Raw genomic sequence first — 15,417 nt, 5'->3', positions numbered from 1 at the left:
CAACAACCATTAGTTTACACCAGTCCCACCCACTTTAGAAAATATTGCCTCCAACTTCACGAGCGCACGTAATGGAGATATGTTTTTCACATTCATCCAAGATCTTCGAATTTGATGCCTTTGAGGTTTGAACTGAGATAGAAGGTACAAGGGAAACTGTAATTTCAACATATCGGTTCTAAACTTGTGTACTCTTTACCAAAGCAGTGTGGAAGAATAGATCATGGCATGTTTTGCCTACATACACAAGATCATGGCAACAACCATTAGTTACGCTAGTTATACCTTCGAAAACACTGCCACCGACTTAGCGAGCGCATTTAATGGAGATATGTTTTTTTACATTCATCCAAGGTCTTCAATGAGCGCACTTAATGGAGATATGTTTTTTACATTTATCCAAAGTCTTCGAATTTGATACCTCTAAGGTTGGAATTCTGAAAATCATTCCATATGGACTCGCCAAAAGCAAAATGACCAATAATGGATACATATTTAGTGTGCCCATAGTGCTTTGTAGTATCCAGTTAGTTTCTATTTTCGCTAGGAAATAGAAATAACTCTTGGATGGAGTCGGGTTTTAAGTGTTCGTTTATTTATAAGGCTTCTTGCAAGGGTCTGAATGATGGAATATGAAAACGTCCAAGTACCTCATAAATACATAACCGATTTAATTCCTCGATAATAAAGACGAAAGTTTCTTAAACTTGGTTAAGTTACAATACATTGTCATCCCATAATAATCGCTTATGATTGAACCTACTAATTGTACAACATCAATATATAGTCCAATGGTTTATACTCTAGGTAAAAACGTCTGTTATTAACAACGTTTTTGTATAACAACAGGAGAGACACTACTTAATTACTACCAATAAGGTTCTGCCTATCTCTAAAGATAATAATATTGGCATAGCTTCTCTCTCCATTAAATTAAGTTCCATAGAATGTGTACTTAACTTTATATATTGTTGATCCAAATGGTGAATCCATGACTTCTTCTTCTTGGTGTGTGACATGGAGTTCGCACACTATGCCTAGTTGTCGTTGGCTCCTTGCTCGCTTCCCCATACCTACTCCAAGTTGATAGAAGTCCAAAAATCCAATCAATAGTTGGGTCTAATCCTCGAATTATTATTTGTTAATACAAGTCCTTTGACTAGTTTGTCACGTAGATTACATTCCATTTTTAACATGTTGATTCAAACTTTTGTATTTAATTTTTTTTTTTCTATTATATCCCTTTTGTCTAAAATGAGTAAGATGAGAATTTATATGCCATTAATGATTAGATTTGATCATGTACAATTAAACAAATAATTACATTTTGAATGTAAATGTCGAACCTTCTTTTGTTTTTTTCCTTGACTCAAATTCCTATTTAACGTGGATTTTATTATTGCACATACTTTTAGGATTATTTATTCTTTTGGAAATACAATTTCTCCTTGAATTTAACTTATTAACCAAATGCACGTTTTTCTTTTTTGTTCTTCATCTCTCTCTTCTTCTTTCTCCATTTCTTCTCCGTTCTCCATCTTCTTCTTTTCTTTATATATATATATATATATATATATATCCTATGGTAGAGCATGTTGATCTTGTACGATCAATTGACAATCTGTACATTGCCACATATAATTCTAAAGCCTCCTCATGTTGATGATTTTGAATGTGACCCAAGATCATGGCATTCCATATTACAAGATTCCTTTACCCTTTCGTTTTCTTCAAAAAATTGTAGGTAATTATTTTTATTTTTGTTCACCCTATGTTAGAGGTATAGTATATGCTTTTGTAGATAAATTATCCTATGGTGTAGGTATATTGTCATATTGCCTATTGCATAGGTATATTGTCATATTGCCTATTGCATAGGTATATTGTCATATTGCCTATTGCATAGGTATATATGTGTTTTTTTATATTTTAGACAATGAATAATAGTATTTTATGTACATTTTTTTATAGGTAACATACAATTTTATTTTTCTATTTTTGTATCTGACTTATGGGTAGTCATCTAATTTATGTTCCTAACTTAGGTGGTATTCTAATTTATGTTCATGACTTATAGGTAACACGATATTTATGTTTGCCCGTTTTGCGTTTACTCCTGTGATGGAAGGGCAAAGTTCCCCACTGCCTTGAGAACCATAGACTGGTCAACAAGTCGCTTTCTTTGGTGTGCGAGCGTGCCACTGCTAGTAATAAAAATTCTAGCAGACTTAGTTTGGAATGGATAACTTGCGCCCCAAGTTACTGATTTCTACAAACAAACGATTGTGAATTTGGGTGAGGAATATCTCCCAAGTAAGTTCTTTTCTTGCCTCAGACTGGTGAGGACTTTAACAATTTATCTCAGTATAAAGAGGTTGTTCTGGCCAGAATGGTTGATGAAATTTAAACTGTTTTTAGGCAGAACTGCTTTTACAAAACTATAACAATAAATACTCATGTTAGAGAGATGAAGATATTGGAACTCCATTTCGCGAGATGGAAGGTTCTGCTACTGGAAATGTCCGGCCGATTTGAGATGTCCGGCCGGATTTGGAGATGCTTGGATGGACCGTTGACAACCTTGATTGCTAAGCTTCAACTATAAATCGATACCAAAGGTTGATTCAGTGAGAGCTTCAATGTACCTTAAGCTTTGTGAAGCTTCGAGTGGCGAATCTGCGGCTTCTTGATCTGTAAGGGCAAAAGTGGTCATTCTCGAGGACTTGATGGGCTAGAGACTGCACTGTAAAATTTGTTGAGGTTTTCATGTTTAGGAAAAGCTCAAGCTCTACCTGTCTTGGTTTTTTGCTAAACCAAATTTGTAACGAGAGAAATCTCGTTTTGAATGACTTATTTTCTAAGTCCGAACCTTGGGAATTCTAATCTAAAGCTGGTTTTCACTTGGAATTCAAGTGAGCTTCTGGTTGATTTTGAGTTGTTGTGTTTGTGTTTTGGCTCAATGAGCTTTGGTTGCTTCAGTGTTTTGAAGGTTTTTTGAGATCAAGTGATCATTTTGAGTTTTTGTTTTTGATTGATTTTTTGGTTGTTTGGTCCTTTACCCTGTTCACTCCTTCTTGTATTTATAGTAAACTGTTTCTTCTCTGGAGTAGGGTGATTGTGTTTATTTATTGGGCGGCAAAGATATCTCCCCCCTTTTTCTCTTCTTCTTCAGTTTTGGCAGATAGGCTCTCAGATAGGCAATCACTTCCCTGTTTTTCTTGAAAAGGAACCTAATCTCTTTCCCAATTTTCAACTGCCTTTTGTGATATTTTACCCGTGATGGTTAGTTTGATTCCTTTTCGGACAGCTCCTGCTTTCCTGCTTATCCTCTCTCGAGATTGTAACTTGCTTATCTTCTTGGGAGAATTACCTTCTCAAAAGACAAGAAAAATCTCGAATATACATATATAAGAGGATTTGATCTTGATTTTTCGAATCAACTTGATGTCATGAACCCTTCAATCACTTCTTCTATGACGCCATTCTTGACTTTTCTTTATCCCGAGATGTCACGTGAGATTGTTCCTGTTTCGGACTCCTCTTCATATTGCCTTGTTTGCTCTGATGAGCCTTGGTCTCTTACAGTTTTGGGTTTCCATCTTTCTTTGACTTTTTGCAACTTTATTCAGGCCTAATTTTTCTTGGGTGTGTCAATTTTGGCCCAAACAATTTATCACTACGTTTTTTTCGTTGCTAATAAGAACACTATTTACCTGTATGTTAGGTACAATGTGGGTGCTTGTCTAATTAATTAGTATAATATGTGGGCCTTTACTTTCATTGATTAATTTGTATTTTACCCATATATAAGGTAAATATTATCAATGAAAGAATTCCAAATTTAAATTCTGAAATTTAATTATAGGTAAATAATTCATTAAATTTAGATTTTCAATGTTTTCCTTATTTACCTCAAAGGGTAAAATCGACACAATAAAAAAAGTAATAAAAGTTAAAGGATCCATATCTAAAACCAAAAACGCGTGGACTAAACCCAATGACAGCTAATCGTTTTGAACTTAGATCTAAGAACCCCTTATTATAATTGCCTGGTATGACTCAGTTGGTTGCTCTTATAGAATTGTGTGTCATCTCGATAATTCTATCCTGCCTAACCAACTTAGAACTCATTATAAGATATAGGATAGGCTTACAACAAATTTTTGTTAAATTTTGTAGGAAGACATAACTTTCACTAAAAATTCAAACCATCTTGCTGAAGAAGACACCAACCATGGTGCAGCATAAATATTTTGATCACAAACTGAAGTTCTTTTCCTTGGTAATCAACCACATGGTAACAAAGCAAGAACTTTTGTTTGAAGAAGCTTACTATTATTATTCACCAAAAAAAGACCTAGAAAAATCGAAAAGACAAAAGGGAAAGAGATTTTTGTGGATGAGGCAGAGTTGACAAGTGTCATTTGCATGGCCTTATACGAAAATTTCAAATCATCCTTTTCCAACACACACTGCCTCCTCCCTTTCTCATCATCTTCCACCCTCTCCCTCTCTCCTTCTCCCTCCAAATCAGTCTCTCTCAAAACAGACCATCTCTTCACCTATCTTTGTACACAGTCTCTCTCTCTCTGAAGCTCTCTGTCTCTGTTACCATGGCAGTAGCGGAGCTATCAACACCTTTATACACAAGGACCCGCCTTGTTCACTCATCCCAGCTCTCATTCTCCTCGACCCATCTCCGCAGTCACAGGCGTGTCGCTTTTCGACCGCTCCCTCAGGCTAAAAATGCCAGAATATCTTGCTCTGTTGCATCCAAGTAAGCTTTTTTACATTATATATTCCACAGTTCTTTTCTTCAGCAAGGAGTAATTCTCATTCTTGATCTCAGTCAAGTTCAAGCTCCTGCTGCTCCGCCACAAACCGTGGAACCGAAGAACAAGGCTGAGTGCTTTGGCGTCTTCTGCCTCACCTATGATCTCAAAGCTGTAAGCTTTCTTCCTGTTATTATCTGGATTTATGCTGATTCAATGGATTTTCTTATAGATTTATTGTGGGGTTTTGACCATTTCTTAGTAGGCCTGGAGCTTCATTTTGTTATATAAGTGCCTGTTTTTCGTCTGTCAATTTGTGTAGTCGAATTGCCATTCATATTCAGACTCTCTTTACCAACTAGTAGAATAAAATTTGCTCTGCTTCCCTTAGTAGTGATTCTATGAGACCTATTTGTTTTATATTTGAATCAATTTTTACTTTTTAGTCGTGAATCAGACAAGACAAACTTTTCATCTGCTAATTTTTCTTTCTGCTGAAACAAAAACCATGCAGTTCAAAGATATCTAAATTGGGGTTTTTAATTTAAAATATGCCTTTCTCATGGCTTTGAGGTTGTATTTGAAATTGATACGGTTGTGGATGTCCTCTTGAATCTTGTGATTCTATTATATCTAACCCTTGAAGGTTTTCCACACATAAGCCTTATAATGTGTCACGTATATGAGCTGTTCTCAGCTTTTGGATACCAATTTTAGCAGAATCATGATGCATGCCATCGCCGATGCTCTTCAGCAATTGATAAGTTTTGCATATGTTTGGATTGGTGCCTCTACTTAAGAACTTGATCTGATTTAGACTAATTGGTGTTTGAATTTTTTTTTTCTTAGTTCATTCTGAATACTTTGCATTGGCAGTCATGCTCCTAGTTTTTGGTAGGTTAGAGAGAGAGAGAGAGAGAGAGAGAGAGGACATATCTGAATATTAACTTACAGTTTCTTTCCTTTGCAAAGATGGGCTCTTGAGATCAATCTTGTATGTATCAATTTTGTCTATCTAATAACTGTGGTCCAATGCTCACAGGAAGAAGAAACAAAATCCTGGAAGAAATTAATTAATATTGCAGTATCAGGTGCAGCTGGGATGATATCTAATCATTTACTCTTTAAAGTAAGTATTTCTTGCATCCAAGCCTCTGGCTCTTTTTCTTAAATTGTGGAGATCTTGATGAATGATTCTTTCTGAAACTTATCAGTTAAGCTTGCAATTTGGCCCTATTAATTTAACACAAACATTATCTTACTATTTCTGTCATTATGAGTTTTATTGCCATTGAAGCCTGCAACCATCCCTGCATGTTTATCTTAGTTTTAGACTACAATCTTTTCGATAACCTGTTTAGTCTAAGAAGCAGTCTAAACTATATTAGGGTTAAACTGGAAAATAGGGCATATAGCAAGTAGTATCTGAACTGACAAGAAATTGGATTTTACTTTTATTTACTACTGAGCATTTGGATGTATCTCCATTCAGTTCCCCACTAGCATGTGGTAATTCAAACCATTGTAGGATGGAGCCTTGACATATTGTAGCGTGAGCATAAAAACATCATGAAATGACATTTTATTTGTTCCCATCTGTTATTTTGATGGCTCTTTCTGGCCTTTTCTGCTGTAGGACTCCACACTAGAGATTCAAAGGTGATTTCCAAATGATAATCTTTAGTTTGTAGGAAATGGTTAAGGTCCAAGCTTTTGACTAATCTATTTTAAATTGTAAAATGAAAGTTCTGCCTCTTTTATTAAAGAGAAAAAGAATTTCGTCCGTCTATTTTCACAGTAAATTATATTCACTATTGAAATATAACTTCTTTTTTTTATTATTAGAATTTAACAGCGTTCAATATTTGCAACATGATTTTCTTCTTAACCAGCTTGCATCCGGTGAGGTTTTTGGGCCAGACCAACCTATTGCATTGAAGCTATTGGGATCTGAAAGGTCGTTACAAGCTCTTGAAGGTACGGTTCTGAAATAGACATTATTTGATTATAGATTCACATAAATGTGCACTGCAAAGCAGCATTTATTTATTGTCTGCAGTGTGATCTAGAACCCTACCTGAAATTACACACATAATAGAATAAGTAAACATAGATATCTGTGCAACCACTTATGATTGGTTTCCACCCTTACAGTTGTGAGGAAGCAAACAAACACATGCAGACAGGATGAGCTATGAGCTTATGTGTACATATAATTGTAATCAAGTTATTGATACAATTCAAGTAAGCACAATATTGAATTAAAGTGTGTCAATGCGTCCTATCTCTGGACTGACTTCAAGGTGTTTGACTACTGTGTCAGATACCTGGATACCCCTTACTTGAGGGTGTGACTGTGTTTCGGCAGTGAGAAAATTAAGTAACATGCATTTAATGATGTTAGAAAGGCAGTCAGCTAGAATTACAGTGAAAGATAAAATTATTGATCTATTGGAATAACTTGCACAAGTTTCGAATTCAGTAAGTTAACGTGTTCTGATTAGGTATCTTTCTTCAGCATCACTAAACTTGAACTCTCCTGAATTATGGTTGGTATGTATATGGCTGATTAAGAGGACAGTTTGTGTGTGCAGGAGTTGCAATGGAATTGGAAGATTCCCTATTTCCGTTGTTGAGGGAGGTCAGCATAGGCATTGATCCATATGAGGTGTTCCAAGATGCAGGATGGGCACTTTTAATAGGAGCAAAACCTCGAGGTCCTGGAATGGAAAGAGCTGGCTTGTTGGATCTAAATGGGCAGATTTTCGTCGAGCAGGTTCCATTAGATTTTCATATCTCACATGCACCTCTCTTGCGTAGACAGTAACACAAGTGGTTCTGTAGTTTCTGCTTATATATTTTTTATTTCTAAAAACAGGGAAAAGCTCTTAATGCCGTAGCATCACGTAATGTCAAAGTGATAGTAGTTGGCAACCCTTGTAACACAAAGTAAGTTGTTATTTTCCTTCTCTTTTAACTTCTTTGGGGCAGAGGGATGCCCAGGTAGTGGAGAAATGTAATATGCCTATCACTGCTAATTATATTTCTTCCTTATGCAGTGCACTCATTTGTTTAAAAAATGCTCCAAACATACCTGCAAAAAATTTTCATGCTTTGACACGGCTGGATGAAAACAGAGCCAAATGTCAGGTAAAAATATACCTCACAGACATTAAGTAACATAGGTGATACTCAATTTATGATATCATGACCAGAAGGAATAATAACATATTTGGCTTATGATTTATTCAGCTAGCCCTCAAAGCAGGTGTCTTCTATGATAAAGTGTCAAACATGACCATCTGGGGAAATCACTCAACCACTCAGGTTATTTAAACACACTGTTATTAAAATGTGGATAATTTTCTCTACCTTCTCTATTTGAAGAAGAATTGTGTAATTCTTATCAGGTTCCAGACTTCTTAAATGCTAGAATTAATGGCTTGCCTGTCAAAGAGGTCATCAAGGATAAAAAATGGTTGGAGGAGGAGTTTACTGAAAGCATCCAGAAGGTAAGACTCTGGAACATATATTTCCATGATTCAACATTGTCTGTTATTAGACCGTATCTACCTCTCATCCTCAAAACCTGAAGACTTATTCAATTTGCAGAGAGGAGGTGTGCTCATAAAAAAATGGGGAAGATCTTCAGCCGCATCAACTGCCGTGTCAATTGCAGATGCTATAAAGTCTTTGATTACTCCTACCCCTGAGGGCGATTGGTTTTCATCCGGAGTAAGTTCATGCTTGTTTGATATGAATGCACATCATGTAAGCCTATAGATACTGTCTACCTTCTGTAAGAACCAGACCATTCTTGACCAACCATATGATCAGAACCTACTTCATAAGTGATGGTGGAGAGACAGAGTACTTTGATGCACCCAACTCTATGAGAAGCAGAAGCAATTAAATTAAATGTCTTTTCCATTTCCTTACATTTTCGCTCTCTACTTTTTGGTTGCCAAAAAAAGTCTGCTTGTGTATATACTCCAATGAACTTAATTATTTTGGTTTTCTTCAATGGCACACAAGTTCATGGTTATTTTAATATCTAATTCTTGTCTGCCATTCTCTTGTAGGTTTACACCAACGGAAATCCCTATGGTATAGCAGAGGATATAGTATTCAGTATGCCATGCAGATCTAAAGTAAGTTTATGTAGGCGATTTTCCTTTCTACTGTTTATGATTATAATGTAGGCACTTCCAACAAGTTATTATAACTCTCCAGGGAGACGGTGATTATGAACTTGTGAAGGACATACAATTTGATGACTATCTTCTCAAGCGAATAAAGAAGGTATGCCCTCTTCTCATCCATTCAAGGCTTCTTTGCACCATTGACTTAATAAAGTACCCTAAGCATGGAAATAAGAAATTTATGCTCTATAAATGCAGTGAGTGAACAAGCAGATATCACAGTAGATTTGATAACAATGACTAGGATAACTGATTTGACTAATTGATTAACATAAATTCTTCTTGGTCTCATTAGGAACGCAGTACATCTTAGTATTCAATCTAGACTAGAAATAATGTGCTGCAGAAACGAAAGTTGGTTCATATGAGAGAGAGAGAGAGAGAGAGAGAGAGAGAGAGAGAGAGTCTTCTTCAATTCATCCCCAGCTAGTATTTTCAGAGTTTGGACTAATTGTCTCGTTTGACACTAATTTTTTCAGACTGAAGCTGAGTTACTAGCTGAGAAAAGATGTGTCGGTCACCTTACCGGGCAGGTATGTTTTTAATTGTTAACACTTTTGATACCTTATGTATTGTTGATACCGTCAGTCATCTTAGTTCCCATGTTTGCTGTTTTCCAGGGTATTCCTGTTTGTGATTTACCAGAGGATACGATGCTTCCTGGAGAGATGTAATCCTAAGCAGATACCTCTACGTCTCGAGAACATTTAATTGAGCAGATGAGGCAAATTATACAAAAATTATTTATGTAGTGTAAGCATGAGAATAAATCAGAGGGAATAATGTAACTCATTAAATTTTGTGATTGTAATAAGTTTCTGTTGTGGAGCCTGGATCTTGAACATTGATGCCTACTTCTGCTTGTTGAGTTGTAGCCTAGATGTAATGCAAGTAGTTGCAAATAACCGTATATTCAGAAATGCCTATATCATTCATCATCCATTGTATAAGCTGATTACCCCAAGTGGCTATTAAGTGCCTACTATGGGCTTCTCTTACAGTAATAAACTGAGAATGCGCGCCTCCGATTGTATGTGGGCACCCACAAGCACCATCAATCGGCAAAATTGATTTGGATTACTCTCAATTGTATGTGGGAACCCACAAGCACCATCAATCGGCAAAATTGATTTGGATTAGAGGTTTAAGCGAAACTACAGAGGGCTGAAAATATGCACATCCACAAAAGCTCACAAACGTTATTCTCAAAACGATTGACCAAATCTCAGCCGTTGGATGAATTGAATCCAATGGTGACATTTGCCTATGCCCATAGTACATAGGAGGATTGAAGAAAAATGGGACATCAACAAACGCTCACAAACGTTTTTCTGAAAACCATTGACGGTGGTGCTTGTACATGTTCCGATGCTACGGGATCCGGCATGTCGAAAGCATGACAAATTTTAACTTTCCTAAGCATTTGAGCTCCTGCAGAGTATGGCATCTTGCAATGATGTAGAGAACCATTGACGTGGTAATGAGTAATGCATTTGCTCCCTTCTCTGCAAAGGTAAAACTATTAAGTGTACCGCACTTGCTTTCAAAGAGTTGGTCTACATCATGGTTCACAAAAATAAGCAAAATAGTTGTAAAAACACACCCTATATTATAGTTTTTCTAGGCTTCAATTACAATGAAATAGTATATAAAACAAAAAGTTACAATGAAGCATTACATAAAACAAAACTTCAGTCTTGCATTCGTTCAGTATATAACTAATCAAAATAGAACACAGTCGTGATACCATCTTATGCAAATGGTTTGTATAAATAACTAGGTTTGGAAGTTAGTATACGGTATACAAATTAAACTAAAATATCGAATCTGCAAGAACATGCTTTCCCCTAGTGAGGCTCAGGGGAAATTCACTACCGGATAGTCCCACCTGTTCCATCGAAAACTCACCCTTACTGAAGAAGCATCACCTGGTATAGACATAGCAACCAATTTTGAAACTCATTGAGAGAAATAGGACCCAAAAGAACATAAACAAAAACCAGCCCCGCATCACAACACATCCTGTCTTTCCAGAGAGTGAGCCATCCATTGGCACCAGATTGCCAGAATTGCCGTCATTCTGCGACAGCTGAACAGAAAAGACAAGGTTGACAACCCCGTCCTTGCCAAAAGACCAGTCCATCCTGTTGTCACTTGAAGTTATGTCTCTAATTCTGATCATGCCAGCAGTAATATGAACTGGACTGGAAGATGCTGAACCAGAATTTAGCCGAAGAATTGCATCTTTAGCAGGGAACTCTGAAGCAAATGCAGGTGGAGCAGGTATGTTGCCCAACATCATGTGACTGGCCTTTTTGATGAAGGGATAGTTAACGTCTGGACCACAATAAAGGCACACAAGAATGAGCCCAGAAAGTGAGGAAAAGAAGACCATTGACAGAATATAGAAAGTTCTTAAAATATCATGTACCAAACATAAGCTTTCAATACTCTTTAATATACATATATAAGTTACTAAACGAGCTAATGATGCTAGCCTGCTAGTTCAAATTAAGATGTTATACCTGATTCAAGCTTGAACTCTGGCTTTTGCTCCGATGAAGATGCATCATTGGTATCCTCTGCTTGTGCAAGATGTTCAACTCCCATTGGTAGTTGTTCAGTTTCGCCATTCACAAGCTGCTATAGAACGGTTTGTTAATTGAAAGATGCTACTTAAAATTCAAAATAACAGGAGGAAGAAACTCTAAGTAAACTTCTACCTTCTGGTAAACTGGAGATTGGTCAGGAACAGAATTTTCAACCCCCATCATTCCACAGGAATCAAAATCAATATACTGAGAAATGTCATCATCAGCATCAAAGTATGTAAGGTACTCATCAAGCATGTCAAAGCCTGCAGTTGACTCAACTGGATTTGAAAGATCATTAGTTTCAAGGAATAGCCCATCACCAACTGGTGGATTTTCAGCAGTGTTAAAATAAGGTTCATTAAGTGGGTAATTGACATCAGCAGGATTCGTATCATTGCTTGGTTCAATGAAACATTCATCTTTGACTAGTTTTGCATCTGCCTCAGAGTGCTCTGGTACGTCAAAGAATTTCAAGTCATCATAATTTTCTGAAGTTAAATATTCATCTTTCACTGTCTTTCCACCCATCTCATAATCCACTGGTAAGTCAAAGAACTTCTGGTCTTCATGGTATTCCGAAGTTTCCCCAGTGCCCATCACAGCCGTTGTACCATCATCAACAAACTCCCCAGAATGCTCAACATAGTTGCTCGTCTCCCCATAATAAAAGTTCAATGGAGGACATTCAGATGGAATGCCTGCGTCAAATTTCTGAAAAAAGAAACCATTTATAAAATGTACAGCATCTAAGCATAAAAACCTACATAACACAGGCAGTACAGAGGTTAATCATGAATACACTAAACAAGAAAACCTGGCAGAAAAAGCAGGCACCTGGAAAATTATATGTATTATGGAACTAATTCATATCCATACTCATAATTTAAGAGGAACCCTCAAAAGAGGGTAAAATTTCAATTGTGCCCTTTCCAAATCAAATAAGTTGGATAACACGTGCAAAAATTAAGGTTATTTAGTAATTCAATCACATTCTCACTCCAAACAAATGTAAGAATTCAAATAAGATATAAATTAACAGTGCAAGGCATCCAAAAGTGCTGTATATAGTAAAGTAATGCCCAGTTTCAGCCTTAACTGGGACCAATTTTCATAAGTCAAAGAAAGGATCACCAATAATCTGATTTTAAAAAACAAATAAAAAAAAGATGATCGCCAAAGCTTGAGCATATACAATCACTTGGAAAACACACTACAATGACTAATGAGATAGTTGTTCTGAATAAATTGCTCTCCATAACAAAAGAAGAGCAGCAGCAGCAACACGAAGTTCAAATTCTATTTAAGTAACTTAGTGGGCTGTTTTAGTTATTCCTCTGCACAAGTTCATTTGCCGACATTGGTTAACTCATACATGTATGTGCATACTATACTTCAGGAACTTTACACTCTTTTAACATATTTGTATTTTCACTACCTTCAAATTATAATACAATGGAGACCTTTCTACATAGTTATGTAAAGCATAGTCGGATTCAAGTTACAATCATTTGACCTAACAACTAAAGCATAGCCCTCCATGAGTATTCATGCAGCGCTCTCTACCATATTTAAACTCCAATAGCTGGACACAATCAAGATATAACCTTGTCACTTACCATAACACATCAGGGGGTTTCCCACGTGTTCTGTTTATATTTTAGTTCAGTAATTCTAGCAAAATATATCTATCCCCATATGACACAATTCACCTACCAAACATGAAATGTAAAAGCTGAAGTGAATTAACAACCTGATCATTGTCAAACGCTTCAACATATGCCCCATTGCTGACATCATTTGTCTCAACATATGGCCCTTCGCTGACTACCACTACATTATCAGCCGCCAGTTCACTAGGTACACAAGTCACATCATCATCGTCCCATTCCTCCTCAGCAATAGGAGCACCATACTGCTCCCCATTCTTCGGTCCTGTTCCACTCTTCTGGAATATCCTACAAAGCACATACGGATCTTTCTGGATCCAACCACCACCACAAACCCAAAAATCAATCCCAATTCAATAACATCAAAAAATGCAAACAACACATAGACGACAACAACAACAACAAATCCAAACCTGTTGAATTCCAGATTTCTCCAGCTCCTCATTTGAAAGGCGATACTCATGCATAACCCAATTAGTTCTGGCACCTTTCGGGGCCCTCCCGCTATGGAAAACAAGGGTTTTCTTCATCCCGACATTCCGGGAATTGTGTAGAACCGGGCGGTCCTTACCAGTAGTCTTCCAGTACCCTTTTTCAGTTGCCCGATTCGTCCTCGACGAATTTCCATACTTCTTATCCAAAAAACTGAAGAAGTACCACTCCAAATCCCCCGTCTTCAGCTTCGACTTGCCTATTAAGACCCAAAAAACAAAAACCCATAAAAAATAAATCAAAAATATAGACGCAGGACACCTACATATACACATATATGGGGAACTTAGAGAAAAAAAGAAAAAGATTTTGACCAGGTAGGTCCCAGGGCTCTGTCTTGTAGATATCGATGACGGAGATGGGATCAAATCGGAAGTTTTTCCCAGACACCTTACGCTTCAGATAGTACCAGACCAGTTCTTCATCGGTCGGGTGGAATCGGAACCCGGGAGCGAGGGAGTTACGTCCCATGAATTAATCAAATACAGTAAAAATCAAAAATTGTGTCGAAGAACTCAAGGAAAGTAGGGTTTACGAAAGAGAAAGGAATTTCAATAATTGGGAATTAGGGTTAGATTAGGGTTTGGTTGTATCGAAATCAGAGGGTTGGAAGTTGGGAACGACGGATGAGAGTTGAAGAGTCCATTGGGTAGGTGCGCGAGACTGCGACCAAACTCGAGCTTTTGATAAATATAGTGATTCTTGCTTAAGAGAGAAGCAGTCCGCGAAGAATTGCCGGTGATTTTGCTTCGTCACAGGCAGTAATTTTATGCTTCTCACACCGACATCAATAGTTGACTGATGTGGTGGTTCTGTTTAGGTTCCAAGTGTCATGGATGTTTGATTACAATACGGCTGATGTAATTGCATCCGTCAAGTTACCCACAATGACACTTGAAAAATGGATATGTAGGAAATATGAGATAATTATTAGTTTTTAATTACAAGATTAAAAAAACAATTCTTTTTCTATAGGAAATAGTCTTTTTTTGAAGAAAAAAATAATAATAATAGAAAAAGAGATGGGGGTTTTACTCACACACACTATTGTTTAGGGATTTCGAAACTAAGACGAGTTTTTGAGTAGATGTAAATCCACAACCATCTATTCAAAATTGGATGTGTTGAAGAAAAAAAATTTAATTTGCCTGAAAGAAATGGAAATGATAGTTTACACCCATACTCTTTTACTTGAAACATTTTATGTTCATTTGTTTTTATTTGATGTTTCTTAGAGCACTTTCAGCGTGCAAGGCCAACCCTGGCAGGAGGGCCCAAGCTCAATTTTGAGGTTCCAGCGGGCTTCAGCAGCCCAGCAACAGGAGGAGGCCACCAACCTGGCAAGCCCAAAGACAGAACGAGCACGAGCTCTTGCCCAAGGGCATATGATGTCAGCGCTGATGCTAGCCTGGTGTTAGCCTTGATTTCCGCCAATGACTAGAAGCCACGTGGCTTGTCCTGGGCTGTTTGATTGTAATTTGTTCTCCAATCCAACAACTGCTATTTTTTTTTGTTTAAAAAATTTTAAACAAATTTTAAAAAATACCAAAAAATTTTGAATTTTTTTATTATAAATATCTACCAATATTCTTCACTTTCTACACCAAATTTTCTTCACTTTTCCAAATTTCATTTGTGTAAAAATACAAATGGCATCTTCTCATCGAAGCCGGAGGGTCATGGACAACCA

General features: G+C 36.9%; 2 protein-coding genes across 3 annotated transcripts; one reads left to right on the top strand and one right to left on the bottom strand.

Moving 5' to 3' along the window:
* The first annotated feature begins 4,417 nt into the window (after positions 1-4,417).
* LOC103331480 (lactate/malate dehydrogenase family protein) lies at positions 4,418-9,912 on the top strand. The gene is made up of 14 exons (XM_008234098.3): positions 4,418-4,777; positions 4,850-4,946; positions 5,815-5,901; positions 6,665-6,749; positions 7,367-7,548; positions 7,651-7,721; positions 7,832-7,922; positions 8,025-8,099; positions 8,183-8,284; positions 8,385-8,507; positions 8,855-8,923; positions 9,006-9,074; positions 9,454-9,507; positions 9,595-9,912. Exons 1-14 carry the CDS (start codon positions 4,614-4,616, stop codon positions 9,646-9,648), a joined length of 1,323 nt encoding a protein of 440 aa, XP_008232320.2. The 5' UTR covers positions 4,418-4,613; the 3' UTR covers positions 9,649-9,912.
* Positions 9,913-10,563: 651 nt separating this feature from the next.
* LOC103331478 (NAC domain containing protein 2) lies at positions 10,564-14,326 on the bottom strand. 2 transcript variants are annotated; one of them, XM_008234096.3, is made up of 6 exons: positions 14,042-14,326; positions 13,649-13,926; positions 13,319-13,546; positions 11,698-12,279; positions 11,500-11,617; positions 10,564-11,311 (listed from the first exon to the last, which is right to left on the bottom strand). In XM_008234096.3, the coding sequence occupies exons 1-6, from the start codon at positions 14,196-14,198 to the stop codon at positions 10,899-10,901; spliced, it is 1,776 nt and encodes a 591-aa protein (XP_008232318.2). In that variant the 5' UTR covers positions 14,199-14,326; the 3' UTR covers positions 10,564-10,898. The 2 variants fall into 2 exon arrangements, with proteins under 2 accessions (XP_008232318.2, XP_008232319.2); XM_008234097.3 differs by having other exon boundaries at positions 11,500-11,614.
* Between the last annotated feature and the right edge of the window lie 1,091 nt (positions 14,327-15,417).

Source organism: Prunus mume, linkage group LG5 (assembly GCF_029339155.1).
Source record: "Prunus mume cultivar Tortuosa linkage group LG5, ASM2933915v1, whole genome shotgun sequence".
Classification (NCBI taxonomy): Eukaryota; Viridiplantae; Streptophyta; class Magnoliopsida; order Rosales; family Rosaceae; genus Prunus; species Prunus mume.
This window is presented reverse-complemented; position numbering and strand designations above follow the sequence as displayed.